This window comes from Cervus elaphus, chromosome 15, assembly GCF_910594005.1.
Source record: "Cervus elaphus chromosome 15, mCerEla1.1, whole genome shotgun sequence".
Lineage (NCBI taxonomy): Eukaryota > Metazoa > Chordata > Mammalia > Artiodactyla > Cervidae > Cervus > Cervus elaphus.
This window is the reverse complement of record NC_057829.1, coordinates 6,022,626-6,047,671: the sequence shown is the minus strand read 5'-3', so window position 1 is coordinate 6,047,671 and position 25,046 is coordinate 6,022,626. Positions and strand designations below refer to the sequence as shown.

General features: G+C 37.1%; 1 protein-coding gene across 3 annotated transcripts in view; it reads right to left on the bottom strand.

Moving 5' to 3' along the window:
- Positions 1–25,046, bottom strand: part of LYST (lysosomal trafficking regulator) — a 177,038-nt gene that overhangs the window by 37,882 nt on the left and 114,110 nt on the right. For all 3 annotated transcript variants that reach the window (XM_043924934.1, XM_043924935.1, XM_043924936.1), the window contains exons 32-40: positions 20,975–21,151; positions 20,323–20,399; positions 19,989–20,177; positions 17,169–17,314; positions 16,984–17,080; positions 16,129–16,190; positions 14,440–14,495; positions 8,821–8,973; positions 5,489–5,733 (exon numbers count right to left, since the gene is read on the bottom strand). In XM_043924934.1, coding sequence (XP_043780869.1) covers positions 5,489–5,733; positions 8,821–8,973; positions 14,440–14,495; positions 16,129–16,190; positions 16,984–17,080; positions 17,169–17,314; positions 19,989–20,177; positions 20,323–20,399; positions 20,975–21,151 — 1,202 coding nt within the window. The remainder of the gene's footprint in view (positions 1–5,488; positions 5,734–8,820; positions 8,974–14,439; positions 14,496–16,128; positions 16,191–16,983; positions 17,081–17,168; positions 17,315–19,988; positions 20,178–20,322; positions 20,400–20,974; positions 21,152–25,046) is intronic.

The following is a 25,046-nucleotide window of genomic DNA, read 5'->3' as shown; positions in this document are numbered from 1 at the left end:
CAACATCTGGCACCACAACTATATCAACATGAAGATTTGCTCACATTTCACTATGCCAAACCAGGTCTGCTTAGCCAGGGTGGATATATCTATTTTGGAGGAAAATATATTATTTCATAGGGATGTTAAAATTAGCAATTAGCAAACACATTAATTTCATTTTTGAAACTTTCATAATCCTAAAAGCTTTGTTAAAAAGTAAAAACAGTTTTATATCAATAGAATAGATAAAAAGTCACATCTCAATATAGAAGAAATCATGTTTAAGATCCTGGCATGCAATTTTTTCTAAATAGTATAAATAGTTCTTTGTGAACACAAGTAATGTTGTTGTGGATGGAAAATCAGAAGTTACTGATGAGGCAAATAGAATAAACCAAAAATCAACCACAATATATCACTACAACATATCTGGAAAGGTATATGTTTTCTCCTTATTTGTGTATGTATATCACTTTAAAATAAAAAGAACCCAAAATATATATTTCTACAGTATCATTTTTAATGACTACAATATAGGACAATTTACTCAAACCCAGTGTTGTACATTTAGGTTGATTCTAAATTTCAGTTACTTTAAAAAATGATGTGAGGACTATCTTATGGCTAAATATTTGCTTTTATTGCCAGGCACTGTTATCAGCAATGAACTGGCTCCTGCACTCATGAAGCTCACTTCCAGGCATAACCCTTCTGGTCAAGCACATATCCTAAAGTATTTCCTAAGAAAATACTCTAAGAAAATATTTCCTAAGAAAAAAGTCCTAGAAGTTAAAATGCTGAAACAGAGTATGCAATTTCTGAAGAGTTCTTTGGATATATACAGTCAAACTGTCTTTCAGAAAGACTGCATCTCTTTATATCAGTAGTGTATAAATTTAAATGTACATTAGCAGTGTATAAAAATGTCTAAAAGAGAAATAATGTGCCATCTGCTCTTTTTAAATTGACAAATACATTAAACTGAATCTGATTTCTTTAAGTTATAATTAAAATATTCTAATATACTAAGTAGTATATTTGAAGTCAACATTTATTAAACTAAGAGAAGTGTAATTGACATATAATGCTATATTGGTTTCAGGTATCCAATGTAATGATTCAGTATCTGTATATTCAAAATTACAAAATGATCATCACACTAAGTCTAGTGAACATCTGCCACCTTATCTGCCACTTACAAAATTTTTGTGCTGTGTTAGACAGCTTTTAAGATTTACTCTCTTGGCATATGATTAACTATAGTCACCATGCTCTACATCACATCCCCATAACTTGTTTATTTCATAACTAGAAGTTTGTACCATGTGACTCCCTTCACCCATTTTGCCACAACTCCTCCCACCCCCCGCCCCCCAGTGCTTCTGGCAACCACCAATCTGTCCTCTGTTATCAACGAGCATAGCTTTTTGTTTTGTGTGTGTTGTTTTCACTTTCAGAGTTCATATATAAGTGAGACAATACTTCAGTTCAGTTGCACAGTCATATCTGACTCTGTGACCCTATGGACCATAGCACGCCAGGCCTCCCTGTCCATCACTAACTCCTGGAGTTTGTCCAAACTCATGTCCATTGAGTTGGTGATGCCATCCAACCATCTCATCCCTTGTCATCCCCTTCTCCTCCTGCCTTCAATCTTTCCCAGCATCAGGGTCTTTTCAAATGAGTCAGTTCTTCGCATCAGCTGGCCAAAGTATTGGAGTTTCAGCTTCAACATCGTCCTTCCAATGAACACTCAGGACTGATTTCCTTCAGGGATGGACTGGATGGATCTCCTTGCAGTCCAAGGGACTCTCAAGAGTCTTCTCCAACACCATAGTTCAGAAGCATCAATTCTTCAGTGCTCAGCCTTCTTTATAGTCCAACTCTCCCATCTACGCATGACTACTGGAAAAACCATAGCTAGATGGGCCTTTGTTGGCAAAGTAATGTCTCTGCTTTTTAATATGCCGTCTAGGTTGGTCATAACTTTCCATCCAAGGAGTAAGCATCTTTTAATTTCATGGCTACAGTCACCATCTGCATGGATTTTGGAGTCCCCCGAAATAAAGTCTCTCACTGTTTCCCCATCTATCTGCCGTGAAGTGATGGGACCAGATGCCATGATCTTAGTTTTCTGAATGTTGAGCTTTAAACCAACTTTTTCACTCTCCTCTTTTGCTTTCATCAAGAGGCTTAGTTGTTTGCCTTCTGCCATAAGGATGGTGTCATCTGCATATCTGAGGTTATTGATATTTTTCCCGACAATCTTGATTCCAGATTGTGTTTCATCTAGCCCAGCATTTCTCATGATGTACTCTGCATATAAGTTAATAATCAGGGTGACAATATACAGCCTTGATGTACTCATTTCCCTATTTGGAACCAGTCTGTTGTCCCATGTCCAGTTCTGTTGCTTCCTGACCTGCATACAAATTTCTCAAGAGGCAGGTCAGGTGGTCTGGTATTCCCATCTCTTTCAGAATTTTCCACAGTTTGTGGTGATCCACACAGTCAAAGGCTTTGTTTGGCATAGTCAATCAAGCAGAAATAGATGTTTTTCTAGAACTCTCTTGCTTTTTTGATAATCCAACAGATGTTGGCGATTTGATCTCTGGTTCCTCTGCCTTTTCTAAAACCAGCTTGAACATCTGGAAGTTCATGATTCATGTACTGTTGAAGCCTGGCTTGGAGAATTTTGAGCATTACTTTGCTAGTGTGTGAGATGAGTACAGTTGTGCGGTAGTTTGAGCATTCTTTGGCGTTGTCTTTCTTTGGGATTGGAATGAAAACTGGCCTTTTCCAGTCCTGTGGCCACTGCTGAGTTTTCCAAATTTGCTGGCATATTGAGTGCAGCACTTTCACAGCATCATCTTTCAGGATTTGAAACAGCTCAACTGGAATTCCATCACCTCCACTAGCTCTGTTTGTAGTGATGCTTCATAAGGCCCACTTGACTTCGCATTCCAGGATGTCTGGCTCTAGGTGAGTGATCATACCATCATGATTATCTGGGTCATGAAGATCTTTTTTTACAGTTCTTTCTGTATTCTTGCCACCTCTTCTTAATATCTTCTGCTTCTGGTAGGTCCCTACCATTTCTGTCCTTTATTGAGCCCATCTTTGCATGAAATGTTCCCTTGGTATCTCTAATTTTCTTGAAGAGATCTCTAGTCTTTCCCATTCTATTGTTTTCCTCTATTTCTTTGCATTGATCACTGAGGAAGGCTTTCTTATCTCTCCTTCCTATTCTTTGGTACTCTGCATTCAAATGGGTATATCTTTCCTTTTCTCCTTATTTGTCTTTGGTATTTGTCTTTGTCTGACTTTTTCACTTAGCAAATGCCCTCGGGGCCATTCATGTTGTCACAAGATTTCATTCTTTTTTTTTTTTTAACACTAAATAGTATTCTTATGTGTGTGTGTCTGTGTGGCATTTTATCTGCTCATTCACAGATGAACACTTAGGTTGTCTCTGTATCTTAGCCACTATAAATAATGCTGCAGTGAACATGAGGGTGCAGATATCTTTTCGAGTTAGTGTTTTAATTTTCTCTGGATTAAATATCCAGAAGTAGAATGGCTGGATCATATGATAGTTTCATTTTTAATATTTGAGGAACGTCCATAATGTTTTCCATGGTGGTTGCACCAGTTTACATTCCCAGGAACAGTGCACAGGGCCTCTTTTCTCCACATCCTTAACAAGGGTTGCTATTTCTTGACATTTTGATAATAGTCAGAGAATGTTATTTAAAACTAAAGAAACAGAATATTCCCTCATCAACTACGGCTATTTGGTTACACTAAAATGCAACTCTTTCAGGAAAGGCAGGATAAAAGCTTGATTCTTTTTCTTAGCTGTCAAATTTCAAAAGTAGAGAATTCCTGCCCCATCCAACAGCAGCCAATGAGTTTAGTTTTGCTTTGTTTTGGGGGCCTTTAAAGAGTATCATTATTAACTTAAGTATTTTCTTTTTACTTAAATGTGTTTCAATCAGTTATGGTCTTTATACTTTTTGATGTTCTGATTGTCCTATCTTTGGCAGTGAGAGCCACTTCAAGTTGGCTCCTAAGTCCTTTATTTTTTTATAATTATAGTAAAAAAACACACATCACTGAACTTACCATCATAGCCACCTTCCAGTACCTAGCTCAATAGTGTTAACTAATTTACACTGTTGTGCAATAGATCTTTAAAACTTTCTCATTTTGTAAAACTGAAACTCTACACCTACTGAACAACAACTCCCCATGTCCCTATCCGCCCTCCTCCCCCAACAAACACCATTTAACTCTCTGTGTCTGACTACCCTAAATAACCTACGTAAGTGGAATCACATAGTGTTTATTTTCTTGTGACTGACTTATTCCATTTGGCACAATGTCACCAAAGTTCTTCCATGTGACAGGACTTCCCTCCTTCTTACTGTTAAATAATGTTCCATATTACATGTGCACCAAATTTTCCACAACTATTTATTCACAGACAGACACCTGGGCTGCCTCCACCTCTTGGCTACTGTGAATAAAGCTGCAATGAACATGGGTGTGCAAATATGGTTCCCACTCTTTTGATAAGACTATATTAATTTTCTTGCTCTCTGACACAACAAAATGTCCCAGGCTCATCTTATGTGCTTTCTTCTAATAAATGTACAGGAAATGAGAGAATTGGAAATCACCATTCGGTAATCCTCAGTGAAATCACAGACTCAAGAAATAATCATCAATGAAAGAAACAAGTTCAGTGGGAGGCTGAGCCCACACATCAGCCTGAGCATCCGTAACGGTGGGATATCACATGCCTCCTGATGTGGGCAATAAAAAGTTCACACCACCGCCTCTAGAGAGCTCTTGCTTAAAAAAAAGTTGAACCTGAATCTAAGCAAGCCTTTAGAAGTCATTTCCAGTCCCTAGGAAATACAGCGGGTAGAGGAAAAAGCTAAATGCTAATGTGGAGCGGGGGACATTCTACAAGATAAATGACCTCTTTTTTCTTAAACAAGCCAATGTTAGGAATAAAGAGAAAAATATATACATAAAAATAAGGGCTGCTCTAAGATTTACGTCTTTAGAGAGAAAGCAAACAAAGGTGATACTGAGCCTGATTCAAGGAAATCAACTATAAAAAGACATCTTTGATATAATCAGGGGACATTTAAAAATAGGCTGGATATTAGATGATACCATGAAATTAGTGTTTTTATTTTCTTCAATATGATAATGGCACTGAAGTTATGTAACAAAATGTTTTACTTTTTTCTTAAGAGATGTATACTACAGAACATACAAGTGACATAAATGCGTGTGATTTGTCTTAAGGAAAAAAAGATATGCAAGTTTGGCAAAAATCTTCATAATTATTGAGTTGGGGTGATGATCATGTGGGGGTTTATTAAGGCATTCATTCTATTTTTTGCACGCTTGAAAATTTTCATGAGAGGAACTTTAATGACATAAATACAGCACACTGACAAAGCCAAAAGGTGATGATGTCTTCAGTTACCTGTAGACTGATGGGTCGCTGAGGTCAAGGGTCTCACTAACATAGTCTGCCAGTATGAACGGGAACACTGGATACTGCATGAGATCATTGAAAGATCGGCCGGCATGTTTGTTTAAATGAGTCAAATACTCAAAATTAGTAATTTGCCCAGTATACCACAAATTTGTCAGAGCGGTGATATTGCCATATTCCAGAAGATTAGGGAGGTTATTTGTTAGTATACTGTGGTATACATCATCACGAACCTAGAACGGAAGGAGAAAAAAAAAGCCCAGATTTTATTTTTAGTCTTGACACTGTCCTCCAAAGAATCCATGATGTCATAGGCATGTTACTAATCTCAAGTCCTTCAAGAAAACACTTTTTGCCCAATAACACTGACTGGTGGGGAATTAAGGTTCAAATCTAGGTCTTCCTCTAAAGGTTGTGCTATATATATTTATTTATTGAAGTACAGTTGATTTACAATATTATATTAGCTTCAGGTGTACAACATAGTGATTCAATATTTTTATAAATTATACTCCATTTAAATGTTATAAAATATTGACTATAGTCCTTGTGCTGTACAATATATCCTTATAGTTTGTTTTCTACATAGTAGTTTGTACTTTATAATCCCCTCTGCCTGTTCTCTCCCCACTCATACCACTAGTTTGTTCTCCTTGTCTTTGAATCTGTTTCTGTTTTGTTACATTCATTTACTTTTGGCTCTTAACCACTATGTTTTGCAGCTGGAGAAATCAGTAAGAGACTAAGAAGTCTGTACAGAAAAATCACTTACATACAGACCCTAAGGGGAAAAAAAATCAATGAAAGAAAATGAAGCTTCTTCATCTGTATAAATGAAACATGCTGTAGTAGAAAGAGCACAGTTTTCTGAATTAGACAGAGCTGGTCTTTTTTCTTGCTTAAACCCATTGTGCTGTAGTTCCCCTACTATAATATGGGGATAGTAAGATTTATTCATGAGAATGAAACAAAATATCCTACATAAAAACAGGATACCTCATTTTCACTACTGATGGAAAACTAACATATGAACTCTTTTTTTAAGAGATTTAGAAAAGTTCTGTCACAGAAAAAGGGTGTTCTGATTTCTTCTAAAGCAATTAAATGATAATTGGTAATAAATGGAAAAAAATAGAGGAACCAGGCCTTTCTAAAAACAAATTTGAATTACCCCTCTTAAATGAGTATATGCTTCAGGCATAGGAAGATGAGCCAAAGATGTGGATAATCAGAGATGAGACTAAAAGTGAATGAGAAGAATGAGCTTAGTTATGGAACAGGCATAAGATCACAGGATATTTAAGAACCTAAACCTGGAGGTCTGTTTTACAACAATGTGAATGTACTTAACACTACTAAACTGTATGCATGAAAATGGTTAAGATGGCAACTTCTATGCTGTTTTTTTTTTTTAATCAGAATTAAAAATAAAAAAGAATCAGTTCAAGGCAAAAATAAAAACCTAAACCTCTAGTCAAAATCTGAAGGTTGCCAGATGCTGAAGCTAAGGTTGGTGGGACAGAATTTATGACCGTTTGCATACTAAACTCTTCAAGGAAAAGGAAACATTTATTCATTCAACAAATATTGACTGAGCACCTATATACCAGTATGCTGGTGCACTGGGAAGACCCAGAGGGATGGGATGGGGAGGGAGGCGGGAGAGGGGATCGGGATGGGGAACACATGTAAATCCATGGCTGATTCATGTCATGTATGGCAAAAACCACTACAATATTGTAAGGTAATTAGCCTCCAACTAATAAAAATAAATGAAAATAAATAAATAAAGTAACGAATACTGTCCTCAAAAAAAAAAAAAGGATGCTAGAGCTGTGGCACTTAACAGAAGAGCCTTTACATTCGACTGGGCACACTGTTGGATGCCATGAAGTGCTCCAGAGAAAAGAGAGGAAAGTCAGGGAGACAAAGGGATTCCTGGGGGTAGGAGTGAGAAAGGGGCTGCTATTTCAAATACATAATCAGGGGGGTCTCTCTGATAAGAGGGCATTGATCAGGGAACCTGAAAAAAAGTAAGGGCGTGAGTCATGTAGATTTCTAAGAGGAAAAGCATTCCAGGCGGCATTTTAGGGAGCTCTAAGTACAGAGGCTTTCAGGCATCAGTATGCCTGCTATAGACAAGGAAAAGGAGGTCTCCATGGATGGACTAGAGATGAAGGATAGAATGGTAGAAGATAAGGTCAGAAAGAACAAGGAAGTGCTAGGTTATTCAGTACTGTAAGGTCCTGGCTTTAATGGGTGACAGAGAGAGTGGGTGGAGGGCTCTGAGCAGAGGCATGGCAGGATGTGACCCACTGTAACCGCTGTGTTGCGAGCAGTCTGAAAGAAGAGGGAGAGCAAAAGCAGGGAGGCCAGTGAGGGGGACAGTGCAATGATTTATGCAAGAGCTGACAGCAGCTTTGATGAGGGTGGCAGCCGTGGAAACACTCAGCTTCTGGGTATACTTTGAGGGGCAAACCAACTGAATTTACTGATAAGAGTAGATGATTAAGAGGAGTCACAATAAGTGGGATGACAGAAAAGAGGAGTCAAGGATAATCCCAAGGTTTTTGAACTGGCCAAGCAGAAAGACTGGAGTTGTTATTTATGGAGCTGGGGAAAACTGGAGATTTTAGGGGAAAAATTAGAAGTTCAGTTTTGTCCATGTTAAATTTGAGATGCCAATTAGACTTTAATGCAGAAGTCCAGTGAGGAAGGTTTTCCCCCCCTTTCTTTAAAGAAAGAATAATCAGCTGTGTCTAACGCTGCTGCTAAGTCAAGTAAGATGAAGACTAAGAAATACAACCGTAGGGTTTAGCAACATTCCGGTCACTGGTGATGCTGAGCAGAGGTTACAGGTGGGGTGGTGAGGAAAAAATCTGATTGGAGCATTTCAAAAGAGAATTTGAGGTGAGGAATTGGAAGCAGCAAGCATACACAATTTCTTCCAAGACCTTTTCTATCAAGACAAGCAGACACAGAGCAGCTGAAGGAATGTGGCAGTCAAGAAAGGGTTTGTCAAAAATGAAATCTATCAAGGTTGAATTACTTCAGGTTGGTTATACATTCATTTATTTACTTATTACAGAGACAGTCACTCTGGGAAATAAAAATTTAATACAGTTTTGGGGGACAAAAATAGTCCTAATATAACCAAAGATTTACTTTAATCAGTGCTAAGAAATAGGGTAATTTTCATTTGATTTCAGAAACAGTTAAAGTTTAAATAAGTTAAAACTTCATTTAGTCAGTATGAGTGTAATTAAACTGATTCCATTATCATTTTGAAAAAGTATATCTATTAATATAGGCAAATTTACCTTGGTGTTATCAAATGCTAAAAGGAGTGTTCTGCCATTTGTTAAAAATATTTCTACAGCATTATCCCTCAACTGCCACCAACGCTTGTGAACTTCTTTAATTTCTTCATATGTCCAGGAAAATGATGCTGGTTCCAATTCTCCTTGAAGGCTCTAAAGTCAAAGGAAATAACATGAAAGCATTTGCTCTACATGCAATAGAATCATTTTAATTTTACATTTTAAAAAACTATCAAAATGCAATATAAAGCCTTCTTTCTGTGGCAAAGTGGCAGATAAGATTCTCTCAAAATCCTCCTGCTACTAAACACTTCAAAATGCTGGATAAAATCTAAAAAAAGGAAAAAAAACTGAGTTAATAAGCTTCACTTAAACTTTATTAATAGGCTGTATTTTCCAGAGAAGTTTTATGTTTATAAAACTGAGCAGACAGTATGGAGCTCCTACGTATAGCTTTTTTGCACTCAGTTTCCCTACAGTGAACGTCTTGTACTCATGTAGTATATGTGTTACAACTGATGAGCCACTACTGAATAGATTATTCTTAACTAAAGCCCATAGTTTAATCTTGGTTTGTATAGGTCAAATGGCTTTTGACAAATGTTTAATGACATGTGTCCACCATTACAGTATCATACAGAATAGTCTCACTGCTGTGAAACTCCCTTCTGCTCCACCCACCAGCCACTGATCTTTTTGCTGCCTCTACCGTTTTCCTTTTTCTGGAAAGTCACGTGGTTGGAATCATGAAGTATGTAGACTTTTCAGACTGATTTCTTTTAGTAAGCAAATATTCTTTTAAATGTATAGCTGAGCTTGCAAGAAAGTAAGGGAAAATTAAATCTCTAGGAGTCAAAAATAAAGAGAAATCTGAAAACCAGCAGTAAGGAGGAAGTGACACTTTGGCCTGCTCTGTGTGTGTCTTACTATGTCCCAACTGATTTTTAGAAATACAGGCAGGAAATATATTACAAGGAAAGCAAAATGTTCTAATGAAAAGGTAATATTCTCATTCTTAAACCAAATTCCTCCCTGTTTAGCTTCAACATTCAACATACTTTCAATTTAACAAACATTAATTAAGCATCTACAGGCAAGGTGCTTGCTAAGTGCTCTGCATGAAATAAATCTATACATGATAGGAAGGAGGCACAGGATGTTTGCACACGCTTTGGAAAGGCAAAACAGCAAATGTCACACAAATGCTATGGAAGTACAGAGAAAGGAAGGATCCTTCAATTTATTAAAAAGCTCTTTTTAGAGCTTCTATTTAGGTGGAAAATGGCATCTTTTGGACCCACCCAGGAGAAAAGCTGATTCATGTATCAACTATTAAACTCTTTGGTTCTAAAAAGATACATCTTTAAAAATAACGTAACTATACTTTTGCGAGCTGTGACAAATACTGTAGCAATTGCTATGTAAATCACGAAATAATGCCTATTCAATTTTGGGGGATTATATGAAATATTTTAATGATTTTTTAACATGATTTGCTTTACAATCATATTTTATGTTTTCACTCCCTAATTTCTTTGAATCAAACATGTATTAACCAGTAAACCATACATAATCTTATTTAAATGCATCCTTATGAATTCCTGGCTTTAGAACTTCTGAAACAAAGAGCCTTATTTCTCTGGTTACAGGACTCTCAAACCAGTATTTTAATAGCATGTATATGAATTCAAACAAATAAAATGTTTCAGTTCAGTTCAGTTCAGTTCAGTTCAGTCGCTCAGCCGTGTCCGACGCTTTGCGACCCCATGAATCGCAGCACGCCAGGCCTCCCTGTCCATCACCAACTCCCGGAGTTGACCCAAAGTCATGCCCATCGAGTCGGTGATGCCATCCAGCCATCTCATCCTCTGTCGTCCCCTTCTCCTCCTGCCCTGAATCTCTTCCAGCATCAGGGTCTTTTCCAACGAGTCAACTCTTCACATGAGGTGGCCAAAGTATTGGAGTTTCAGCTTCAGCATCAGTCCTTCCAATGAACACCCAGGACTGATCTCCTTTAGGATGGACTGGTTGGATCTCCTTGCAAGTCCAAGGGACTCTCAAGAGTCTTCTCCAACACCACAGTTCAAAAGCATCAATTTTTCGGCACTCAGCTTTCTTCACAGTCCAACTCTCACATCCATATATGACCCCTGGAAAAACCATAGCCTTGACCAGATGGACCTTTGTTGGCAAAGTAATGTCTCTGCTTTTTATTTTTCTTTTCCTTTTTTTTTTCATTTATTTTTATTAGTTGGAGACTAATTACTTTACAATATTGTAGTGGTTTTTGCCATACATTGACCTGAATCAGTCATGGATTTACATGTGTTCCCCATCCCGATCCCCCCTCCTGCTTCCCACCCTGTCTCTGCTTTTTAATATGCTATCTAGGTTGGTCATAACTTTCCTTCCAAGGAGTAGGCATCTTTCGATTTCATGGCTTCAGTCACCATCTGCAGTGATTTTGGAGCCCAAAAAAATGAAGTCTGACACTGTTTCCACTGTCTCCCCATGGCATCACCAGATGCCATGATCTTAGTTTTCTGAATGTTAAGCTTTAAGCCAACTTTTTCACTCTCCTCTTTCACTTTCATCAAGAGGCTCTTTAGTTCCTTTTTGCTTTCTGCCATAAGGGTGGTGTCATCTGCATATCTGAGGTTATTGATATTTCTTCCGGCAATCTTGATTCCAGCTTGTGCTTCATCCAGCCCAGCGTTTCTCATGATGTACTCTGCATATAAGTTAAATAAGCAGGGTGACAATATACAGCCTTGATGTACTCCTTTTCCTATTTGGAACCAGTCTGTTGTTCCATGTCTGGTTCTAACTGTTGCTCCCTGACCTGCATACAAATTTCTCAAAAGGCAGGTCAGGTGGTCTGGTATTCCCATCTCTTTAACAGTTTTCCACAGTTTATTGTGATCCACACAGTCGAAGGCTTTCGTGTAGTCAAGAAAGCAGAAATAGATGTTTTTCTGGAACTCTCTTGCTTTTTCGATGATCCAGCGGGTATTGGCAATTGGATCTCTGGTTCCTCTGCCTTTTCTAAAATGAACTTGAACATCTGGAAGTTCATGGTTCACGTATTGCTGAAGCCTGGCTTGGAGAATTTTGAGCATTACTTTACTAGCCTGTGAGATGAGTGCAATTGTGTGGTGGTTTGAGCATTCTTTGGGATTGCCTTTCTTAGGGAGTGGAATGAAAACTGGCCTTTTCCAGTCCTGTGGCCACTGCTGAGTTTTCCAAATTTGCTGGCATATTGAGTGCAGCACTTTGACAGCATCATCTTTCAGGATTTCAAATAGCTCAACTGGAATTCCATCACATCCACTAGCTTTGTTCATAATGATGCGTTCTAAGCCCCACTTGACTTCACATTCCAGGATGTCTGACTCTAGGTGAGCGATCACACCATTGTGATTATCTGGGTTGTGAAGATCTTTTTTGTACAGTTCTTCACCTCTTCTTAATATCTTCTGCTTCTGGTAGGTCCCTACCATTTCTGTCCTTTATTGAGCTCATTTTTGCATGAAATGCTCCCTTGGTATCTCTAATTTTCTTGAAGAGATCTCTAGTCGTTCCCATTCTGTTGTTTTCCTCTATTTCTTTGCATTGATTGCTGAGGAAGGCTTTCTTATCTCTCCTGGCTCTTCTTTGGAACTCTGCATTCAAATGGGAATATCTTTCCTTTTCTCCTTTGCTTTTCGCTTCTCTTTGTTTCACAGCTATTTGTAAGGCCTCCTCAGACAACCATTTTGCCTTTCTGCATTTCTTTTCCATGGGGATGGTCTTGATCCCTGTCTCCTGTACAATGTCACAAACCTCCGTCCATAGTCCATCAGGCTCTCTGTTGATCAGATCTAGTCCCTTAAATCTATTTCTCACTTCCACTGTATAGTCATAAGGGATTTGATTTAGGTCATACCTGAATGGTCTAGTGGTTTTCCCTACTTTCTTCAGTTTAAGTCTGAATCTGGCAATAAGGAGTTCATGATCTGAGCCACAGTTAGCTCCTGGTCTTGTTTTTGCTGACTGTATAGAGCTTCTCCATTTTTGGCTGCAAAGAATATAATCAATCTGATTTTGGTGTTGAGCATCTGGTGATGTCCATGTGTAGAGTCTTCTCTTGTGTTGTTGGAAGAGGGTGTTTGCTATGACCAGTGAGTTCTCTTGGCAAAGCTCTATTAGCCTTTGCCCTGCTTCATTCCATACTCCAAGGCCAAATTTGCCTGTTACTCCAGGTGTTTCTTGACTTCCTACTTTTGCATTCCAGTCCCCTATCATGAAAAGGACATCTTTTGTGGGTGTTAGTACTAGAAGGTCTTGTAGGTCTTCATAGAACTGTTCAACTTCAGCTTCTTCAGCATTACTGGTTGGGGCATAGACTTGGATTACCGTGATATTGAATGGTTTGCCTTGGAAACGAACAGAGATCATTCTGTTGTTTTTGAGATTGCATCCAGGTACTGCATTTCAGACTCTTTTGTTGACTATGATGGCTACTCCATTTCTTGGGGATTCCTGCCCACAGTAGTAGATATAATGGTCATCAGAGTTAAATTCACCCATTCCAGTTCATTTTAGTTCGCTGATTCCTAGAATGTCGACATTCACTCTTGCCATCTCCTGTTTAACCACTTCCAATTTGCCTTGATTCATGGACCTAACATTCCAGGTTCCTATGCAATACTGCTCTTTACAGCATCAGACCTTGCTTGTATCACCAGTCCCATCCACAGGGTATTGTTTTTGCTTTGGCTCCATCCCTTCATTCTTTCTGGAGTTATTTCTCTACTGATATCCAGTAGGATGTTGGGCACCTACCGACCTGGGGAGTTCCTCTTTCAGTATCCTATCATTTTGCCTTCTCATACTGTTCATAGGGTTCTCAAGGCAAGAATACTGAAGTGGTTTGCCATTCCCTTCTCCAGTGGACCACATTTTGTCAGACCTCTCCACCATAACCCGACCGTCTTGGGTGGCCCCACAAGGCATGGCTTAGTTTCACTGAGTTAGACAAAACTGTGGTCCTGTGATCAGATTGGCTAGTTTTCTGTGATTATGGTTTTAGTGTGTCTGCCCTCTGATGCCCTCTTGCAACACCTACTGTCTTACTTGGGTTTCTCTTACCTTGGACTGTACCAAAATGTGAATTGAGTCTTTTTTGTTATTTTCAGATTAATATATTTCCAGAAGAATAAAAATTATGACTACTAAGCTATGTGAATATCAGGATTACTTAAGTTATTAAATCAGACAATATTCTTCTTTCTTTTTGAAGGCAAATGTATGTGACAATAAACAGGGAGTGGCAAGAAGTTTGTTGCTACAGAGGATAGTAGTGAGAAAGAATGGACATAAACTGAAATAATACGAATGCTTCAGAATCTGATCCATAATACTTGCTGCTATGAGACTCAGAACATGAGTCAGAGGGGATGGCATGGTCTTCTTTTTAAAATTATCTTAAAAACTGGAATTCAGTTTTTAAGATAATTTACACAGAGTGTGAGAAGAAATGAACTCTTAACAGTTCTCCCTGCTCTCTGGCTGTATTAAACTTATACATGTGAGAATTTGTCTAGATTCATATAAATGCAAATTTAAACCACTACTCACAGAACTCTCAACTGTATCAGAAGCGTTATCTTCCACAAAATACATTCCACATTTACCTGCAGAAAATAATTGGCTGTGAGTTTAAAAATGTCTGTGCACTATTATTTCACATAGTTAAAAGCAACTCTGGAGTCAGTTGGACCTAATTTGAATCCCAGAACCCAGAAGGAGTTCCTAATAATCAGTAAATATTTTTGAATAGCATCCATGAGATCCTGGGCAAGCTGCCTAACCCCACTGTGCTTTAGTTTCCTTATAAAAAGAATGGGGTAGGGAGAAGACTCTATTTCACAGGGTTACTGTGGGAATTATATAGAATATATGTAAAATGTTTATTAACAGTGTCTGGTGCTTAGTGCGAAAAGTGTTGGCTGTTTATTATTACCAGTATTCTTCTTAGGTTACTAGCATATTACTTTTATTTTGTACTCGTTAACTGAATTCAAGTTATAAACTAAATTTTCTAGCAAAAGAGGAATCCTTAATTATTTTGCTGACTTAAACACTCAATAGGGCAGAAAAGTAAAGTGTTAGTCGCTCAGTCATGTTCACCTCTTTGCAATCCCATGGGCTGTAGCCCACCAAGCGTCTCTGTCCACGGAATTCTCCAGGCAAGAATACTGGAGTGGGTAGCCATTCCCTTCTCCAGAGGATCTTCCTGATTCAGGGATTGAACCCATGTCTCCTGCACTGCAGGCAGATTCTTTACTGTCTGAGCCCTCATGGCTCCATCAGGCTCAGACAGTCCCCCCAATTTTCCCGCTTGATAGGCTGTTGTTAACGCACATCCCTACATCGCATATCCAAATGGTGGGAATTTCCTGGAGCTCTGCACTGGATGCTGGTCACCCTGAGCCCTGGCGTGGCCAGCTCAGAGAAGGGCACCATCTCCATCCTAGTGACTGTGGGGCTCAGCCCTGGTAAGCTTGAGACTCTGCCTGTTAGGGCTTTCAGGCTATATAGCTTTAGCCTACTGCAGTGACTCTCTAATTTGAGGGTGTGTCAGAATCACTGCAAGGTGTATAAAAATGTAGATGTTTGGGCCGTATCCACAGAGTTTCAGATTCAGTGGCTCTGGGCAGGGGCCTGAGAATTTGTTTTTCTTAAAAGTTCCCATGTGATCTGGATGCCCCTGATTTGAGAACAACTGGCCCACAGCATACAAATCAGTTCTTTAAGGGAATAGAGACTGTGGTTTAACGCTATTCCTTCATGTCTTAAGGAAAAATATCTCACTAAATGTAACTATCCACAGATCAATAGTCTTGGCCTTTCTCTCAGAAGTACAGTGAAGAATATAAATTAAGAATAATCTCAAGGTGTATATATTTCATGTGTATAGGGATATCTGTTAAAACAGTAGGCATATAAACATACTAATGATTCTTTACTTTAGAATTAAAAATTGATACATAATAAAAGAAACAAATTTAAAAATGTATACTCATGAAGAAAGTTAACTTTATAAAAATTAAAATGCCATTCATATGCTTTTCAGAAAATAAGACTGTCATTTCTTCACATTCATGAGTCATATGCATTATAGACAATGTTAAGGCAAAATAACCTATGCAATATTAGAGAAAGTTTATCTCACTTAATGGCAGTCTGTCAAAACAATGTTTCAAATTATCTAAGAATAAAATAGACACAGTGAATATGTATAAAAATCTTCAAAATGTAACTTACCTAATAACAATTCACCAGCTGTCTCTCTAGATGGTGCAACGCTGATACATCTTCGATTGACTCTGTCAAAACATATTTAAAATTACTATGATTAAATGTTTTGAACAATTTCAGAGAGTAAAAGCTTTATTTTACCTAGTAGAAGATTTCAGCAGAGCAGACAAGAGTTTCAAAAGCATAGAATGTCTTGTTAGAGTCCACATGAAAATATTATCTCATTTCCAACATTATAATAGCAGAGACATCTCATTTCTGACATTATAATAGCAGAGAAAATAACAGAAACTTTTAGAAAAGGTGAATAATCCCTACACCCTACGCAGAATTCAAGGACTCAGTTATTTAAAAGAGACTTCAATATTTTATATTTTCCAGTACATAAGCAAACATTGGTTCATGCCTCTGAACAAACACAGGAAAGAAACGCAGCATTCTTGGAGAAAAGGGGGATTCAGAGTCAGAATAAGTTCTTCTATTCTTTAGTCAAGTCACTTTTCTTGACTCTCAGTTTTTTATCTATAAAATGGGCCTGACAACAACCTCCACTACAACCACAGTGACAATCCTATCAATAGTTATTGACCCACAATCCTCAACAATGCTATGACATGTTAGGTGTGACTTATCTTCCTCACATAACAGATGCCGACTGAAGTCCAATGAAAACTCTCTATCAAAACTGTCTGTTCTCTTTGGATTTTGGCCATTCAACTTTGTCCTCTCTTGAGCCATGTTCAGGTCTTTTCCTAAACCATTGCATTATCTAAAATAAACATCACATAAGCACTGCAATAGACTATTAAAGTCTTTAACACATTCAACAAAAGAGAAGATGTCTTATGGATTCAAATTTACCTTATAGACTCACTTGCAGCTTTGTCTTTTACAGTAGAAGAGAAAGAAGAATGAGTTTTGTCTTCAAATAGGTAAGAGAGTGGTGGTTTGACCACATCTGTTGAGGAAAAGAGATTACATCATCTTTGTGTAATGACCACAGTTATCTGCTATATTTACATGTTGAGTCAAGAAGTCACTATTACCTTCTGATTTCTGTCGATCCCTAAGCAAATACTTATTTGGAATAGTTAAGTAACATCTCTGTAAACGTCTTCTCTCTCGATTTGGCCCTTCTGTTGGATCCAACTGCCATGAAGTTGGATAGTAGATGGGGTCATACCAGACTGCTCTACAGGTAGAAAGAAAAGGCTTAAGTGGCAATTTGAAGTACTTATAACTTAAAAAAATATATGTAAAAATTTAATAAGTAAGTCAAAACTGATCCATTCAATTGAAAAATCCCAACTATTTTTATAACTAGACAGGGATATGCATACACATGGCTTTCCAGGTGGCTCAGTGGTAAAGAATCTGCCTGCCAATGAAGGAGACTTAGGCAACGCAAGTTCGATCCCTGGGTCAGGAAGATGCCCTGGAGGAGGAAAGGGCAACCCACTCCAGTATTCTTGCCTGGAGAATCCCATGGACAGAGGACCCTGGAATACTGCAGTCCATGGGGTTGCAAAGAGTTGGACACAACTGAGCGACCAAGCACAAACACATGTGCATACACACAGTACAAAAGAATAACAACAAAAAAGTTCCCCTCTGCTCTGGAGTCCAGTCTCCTTGCCTCAAGGCAAGCTCTGCTACTAGTTTCTTGTACCTATTCAATTTTTAAAAAGATACAGCATGACTACTATATATGCTTTGTGATATATTAGACTTAGTATGGTCAACTAAAGAAAAAAAATCAATTTCCAAATAAATTATTTTCATTTCCCATTTTGCCTATTATCTAATGTAACAAACAAAATTATTCATTTTTGTAGTAATCACATTTCTTAAAATGTTTTAAAATAAATTAACATTTTAAATGAAATAGCTTTTAGAAATAGATGAATAAATTACCCTTAATCCTACTACCCCAAACATACCAAAATGCTGGTAGTGATTTTCATTTTTTAAAATTACAGTTATAACTCATATACACATATTTTCTTATATACACATTCCTATATTCTGACTTCTTTATCACTACCATTTTAAACGGCTAATATTATATTGAGTGAAAGGATCATACTGTATTTATTACTATTGTTATATACTTAGTTGTTTCCGATTCATTCACTAACATAAACAATGCAGAGATGAAAATCTTTATGTTTATTGATTTTGGATATTTTGAATATTTTCCTTAGGACAAAATCACTAAAATAGAATAATTGGACCTAGAAATAAATTGTTTATAGGGTTCCTGATATATTATGTCAAAGTATACAATGCCACCAAACCTCTGATCAAGGGCTAAGATACATTCTTCCTACTGTGGAGAGAGTTCCTAAAAAAACTTTTTATTTTAACATAAAAGGTAAAATATAGTATCTAAAGATTTTAAAAAACTAAATTAGCCTCTAGCAATATTCAATTTTTCCCATCTGCTTATTAATTCTACTTGTCTGATGTGAAGACTATATTCATGTCTTTTGCTCAAACTTTTGGGATTTTAATTTTTATTTTCAAACTTTTATGAAATTTTAAAATCATAAAAATACTAACTTTGAAATACATACTGAAAATAAATTTTGATGTTTTGTTGTGGCTATGCTTGTTAAATACACTGGAAAAAAATTAAAGTTCAAAGCCATTCATTTCTTCTTTGTAGTTTCTTCAATTGTGTTTGATCTTAGGAAGTTATCTATCAGAGTTGATAAATACTCTATTTTCTCCTGCTGTGTAAACTTTTTAAGTTTAATTCATTCATTCACCTGGAATTTGCTTTAGTATGTAGCTCCTCAAAGTCATAATACTAATCAGTTATGTTAACCAAATTCAGAGAATAATATTTTAATTTCCCTCTTTCCACTATTTGTGATGCATCTTTTTAACTGTGTTACTGAGGTCTTAACTGGAAATAGATATATTTCCCAACTGTCTTGTTTCAGTGATTTCCCTATTCTTTTGCAAAGATCATATTTTATTTTTTTTAATATATAAATTTATTTATTTTAATTGGAGGCTAATTACTTTACAATATTGTAGTGGTTTTGCCATACATTGACATGGATCTGCCATAGGTATACATGTGTTCCCCATCCTGAACCCCTCTCCCCCCTCCCTCCCCATCCCATCCCCCTGAGTCATCCCAGTGCACCAGCCCCGAGCACCCTGTCTCATGCATCAAACCTGGACTGGTGATCCTTTTCACATATGATAATATACGTTTCAATGCCATTCTCCCAAATCATCCCACCCTCGCCCTCTCCCACAGAGTCCAAAAGACTGTTCTATGCATTTGTGTCTCTTTTGCTATCTCGCATGTAGGGTTATCATTACCACCTTTCTAAATTCCATATATATTTGTTAGTACACTGTATTGGTGTTTTTCTTTTTTTTTTAATTTTTATTAGTTGGAGGCTAATTACTTTACAATATTGTAGTGGGTTTTGTCATACATTGACATGAATCAGCCATGGATTTATATGTATTCCCCATCCCGATCCCCACTCCCACCTCCCTCTCTACCCAATTCCTCTGAGTCTTCCCAGTGCACCAGGCCGGAGCACTTGTCTCATGCATCCAACCTGGGCTGGTGAACAAAGATCATATTTTAAAATGAAAGCCAATAAACAGATATTACTCTCTGGAAGAGCTAATGTCTCTCTCTCTCATTATTTTTTCTCCCTCCCAAGAATTAAAAAATTCTCAGAGGCATATTCTTTAAGAGGAAATAAATTACCAATGATTAAACAAAAAACATTTAATCTAATCAGATAGCATTATGAATCTTTATTCTAGAGTGAAAATCACATCAATATAAAACATTTATGCAGGACCACTGAAAGTCCTCCCACGTTGCTAACCTGTCATGCGTCAGTTGTTGAATAAGCTCCTGCCAGTGTCTGCTGGCACTAAGATCCACTTTGTACATTCCTCTGATGTGCTGGATCACCTTTTTTCTCTCAATTCCTTGGGAAAGAGATACTGCCTGGGTGATATCTGCAGCTATTTTAGATATATCCTTTGATTTTGAATCCAAACGCTGAAAGAGGCTAAACAGACAAGAAGCCTGTAAGTTAAGTATTTGTATAGGAACATTAAATGTATATCAAAACATGGTACATTAAAACTAAAAGCATATGCAAAATATAATGGGGCTCCTAAAAGACACAACTTTTAGCACACGTGATATCCTACCTTTGCTGATTATTATTAACTGTTTTCTGCCAGCTGGCCTTATTCACACCTTCTTCAGTTTCATATTTCCTTTGTTCCTAAAAGATTTAGATAATAATATACTATATAAAACTTATTATTTATCATTTAACACTGGCACAGAGCCCAGCAAACTAAATTTAAAACCAAGTTAACAAAGGAAAAAAAATTGTCTCCTGGAGACCAGAATATTAAAATAAAATACATCAGCTACTTAAATAATGCTATAATTCCCCTTTGTTTCCACACAATTTGGGTCACAGAAATTAGGGTGGAATAGTTAACTAGGGCTGCCAAACCCAACAGGTTTGCATAGCTGCTCACTTCCTTATTTTGCTTTTTCACTAAAGAACTGAGAACTTGAGGCTGATGATTCAACTTGCTTGTCACTATTAAAACCTTTTTCTTCACTGAAAGCTAGTGGTAATGAATATGGATGACCACAGAGAATAAAATGCTCCTTAAAATAAAACTATTTGTTTTCTTATATTAAAAAACAATATAATGTATAAAAAATTATCATCTAAATTCACCATCAGTGGTACTCTATAATAAAAAAATCTCTCAATCATTCTTTAGTTACAGTCAAGGGGATCTCCTAAGAAAACTGTTTCTTATGGTTTCACTGACTCACCTCTTTGATCACTCTAATAAGGTCTGATTTTGTTGATGCACTGGGAGGGATGCACTTATGACCACATAATTTTAAAGCATTCATAAGCAGTTCTGCTGTGTCTAGTTCTTCTTCAGTCAATTCATCTTTGTGATTATGCATCAACTCTGACAAATACAAAACTAATTTGGCTCCATGCTTAAAAAAAAAAGTAACAATTTTTTTAATTAAAAAAATTTTAAGTCATAAAGAATTTTTATTTCTTACATTTAAATTCTTTAACAGTAAATTAAATTTATTGCTACATTTATTTGGCTGGATCTAGTTTAAATAAATCAGCTAAAAAGACATTTTGGGGACAACTGAAGAAATTCTCAAATGATTATGCACTGAGTATATGATGACATTAGAGTATATGCTAATTTTGTCAGGTATAATAATGTTGTTATGGTGACATAAAACAGTCTTTTGAAAAAAATGTCATGATTTATATAATTTACTTTAAAATACCTCAGAAAAAAATGATGATAAATATGATAAAAATACTAACAATAGATCTATGGGATGGTCATATGGTACTCATTAAGTATTCACTAGTCTCTATTCTTCTTAGTCTGTTTGAAAATTTTTATTGTTAAAGGTAAAAAAATGGAAGAAAAAGAGGGAAAAAAAAGAAGAAAGGGGGGATTGAAGTAATAAAGGAAAGAAGGAAAAAAGAAAGCACACAAACTTTTGGGGAAAGAATTTTAGAGAGGGTTTGCTAAAGGAATAATAAGCTTGGGATGAAGGAAACTAATTCTTAGTTCTTCTCATAGAAATACTGAACTGGAAGGGGAACTTTCCTTTAAGCCTTAAGGTAAGAGTCTCTTTAATTTCTGCTTGGGAGAATAAACACTGGAGAAAATACCAGAACAAAAAAGTATCTTTGGATCCATTTGTAAGCATTCACTATTCCCTGGGGAGAACAAAAGGTGAAAAACTCTAAAACCAGTTAAGATGTCAGCATTCAATATGTGAATATTTGGGAGAAGGGTTGGTTTAGGTCAGTCTTTTATGAACAGGCACTATAGACAAAATGAAAATGTTACTTAAGAAAATGAGAATGGTCCTTCCCAGTGTAAAACTAAACCAAACTTTGATTCATGATTTCTTGAGTGGCTCTTTTTTTTTTTTTTTTGAGCACACATGCATACTTTTATTATCTATGCTGGGATTCCACAAGACATGGCTATCATTTTTGCTTTAGATGATCATTTGCAAACATGTGAAATTTCATTTTTAGATAAGCTTTGTTTACACCAATTTTATAGGCCTCCCCGGCAGCTCAGATGGTAAAGATCTGCCTGCAGTGTGGGAGACTGGGGTTCAATCCCTGGGTTGGGAAGATCCCCTGGAGAACAGAATGGCAACCTACTCCAGTATTCTTGCCTGGAGAATTCAATGGACAGAGGAGCCTGAAGATCTACAGTCCATGGGGTTGCAAGAAGCTAGACATGACTGAGAGACTGATATGCACACACATGCCAGTTTTAGTGCTTTTTATTTATTGTGTAGATCAAAGCTTTTTTCCGTTAAGTGGCTCTTTCATGCCAGAGATATTACACCTCATTGTTAAGTGTACAATATATATTATTTAGACATTAACTTTGCCAACGTTAAACATGCATAATTTTATTTTTTAACAATTTGCATTCATACAAATATCACTGTATTTGGCTTTATGATATTTTAAACTGTGAATAGTCAACAAATGGATTTGGAAACTATAACATTTTAGGTGATATTTAAATTCACATGCTGAATCACATCATGTCGCTTCCCAAAAGCATAAGATGAACATACGCAATGATGAAAATAGCAAAGCTTATTTTAATGCAACATTTTAAATTAGTCAGGAGACAGCTGTTACCTGACCAAAAGAGAAAAATGAACAGATGCTCTGCAAGTAAAAGGCCTGAAGAGTTGGCAAATAGAGAGGAATGGTAAATGACTAGAATATTTTCATGTGTGCATCTTAAAGGTAATAATCTTGATAGAACTCTAAAAATATTTCAGTTTAGTATTTGGTGACATTTTAAGATCATCTTGAAAAACTATCAGAAATGTTTTTTTTCATTCTGAATATCCAAAGAAACATGATTTTCCTAAGTTGTTTCTAATAGCTCATTTTAACATCTTCTGATCAATCATTTATTGATTGTAGTTTCTGGGACTAGAAAAGTTGTTTTTGGAGACATGCACACATAGAAATCTTATTTTCTGCTCTCAGAAAACTGATTTAAGGAATTGAATTTAAACACAAATTCTTAGAAAATAATAAAATGTGTAAAAATAAGATTTTCGATGAAGTTTCAAGAAGGAAGAGTTCTGAGTGGACTAAAAGAAGGAAGGCAGTCTTTGAAGGTGGTACCATATGATGTGGGTGCATGGCTATGGACACAACAGGCATATGGACAGACAAAGGAGAGGAGAGACAGCGTTGCGTGCTGCGGGGACAAGAAAAAAGCAGCTTATCAGAAGGACTACAAGGGATGTGAAGATGTTATGACAGAAAAGATGAGGAGCCACTGACTGGCTGGAGATTTATCCAGATTCAATAGAAGAGAAGCTTGGAGCTTTAAAAATCAGGCAGACTACAGATGGAATAGAGCTTGTAGGCAGTTATAAAAAAGGCATGAGACGAGCTCTCTATACTGCTGTGGAACCATTGCTAGGATATATTGTTAGCTGAAGAAAGTAGAGTGAGAAGGATGTGTATGGTTCATTACCTTTCTTCGTATAAAGAAGTGAGAGAAAATACATATGCGCACCTGGGTGTGTGTGTCACAAATTTGCTTATATCTCCAAAACAAATAAAAACCAAATAAGGATGGTAAGCTACAGGGAAAGGGAAAGAATGAGTGAAGGCTATAGAGATAAAAACTAGAAACTCTTCAACTGTGCTATATTTCACAGTTTTGATTTTGAAACCAGGTTGACATTTTACAGATGGCTCAGATGGTAAAGAATCTGCCCACAATGTGAGAGATCTGGGTTTGATCCCTGGGTTGGGATGATGCCCTGGAGAAGGGAACGGCAACCCACTCTAGTATTCTTGCCTGGAAAACCCCATGGACAGAAGAGCCTGGTGGGCTACAGTCCATGGGGTTGCAATGAGTTGGACACGCCTGAGCGTCTAACACTTTCACACATGTATTAGCTTTGCCCACTAAAAACGCTGAGAAGAAATGACAACCCAATAGAAATGAATATACCTAGTCCTTAGATTTGTAGTTTCTAAATACTATTATTTCATTAAAAGGAAACAGGGGCTTCTTGGGGAAAAAGTTTGGTTGCAGGTCTAGGGAAGGGAATGTACAAGATGAGCCTGGGACATTCTTTGCTCCAGAATGGAAGGAAGTTAATAAAGCTGTGCAGGGCTCAGTCACTCAGTCATGTCCGACTCTTTGAGACCCCATGTACTGTGGCCTGCCAGGCTACTCTGTCCAAGGAATTTTCCAGACAAGAATACTGCAGTGGGTTGCCATTTCCTACTCCAGGGGATCTTCCTAACCCAGGGGTCAAACCCGCATCTCCTGTATCACCTGCACTGGCAGGCGGATTCTTGACTACTGTGCCACCTGGGAAGCCTCAAGTTAATCATATCAACCTGTTAAAATTAAAAAGGCCATGTTAAAAGGATACAACAACTTGAATCTACAGAAGTGTTAATCTGAACATGAAAGAGAAAAATAACTGCAAAGATTTGAAACTACTTATAAAATTTAAAAAACAATACTTGAGTTCATGACAACACCTCAAATATAAAAACAAATACAAAAACTAGAGTTTGCTAGGGCACCAAGTTAGTATTCTAAAAACAAACAGATGAAAGAAACAAGCATTTATCTTGCCTTTCCTACAGAGACTATATTTTAGGGTAGCCCAACAGCTACTAAGGGAACATTCTTCCCTATAGCAGGTCAGGAAGCAACAGTTAGAACTGGGCATGGAACAACAGACTGGTTCCAAATAGGAAAAGGAGTACGTCAAGGCTGTATATTGTCACCCTGCTCATTTAACTTATATGCAGAGTACATCATGAGAAATGCTG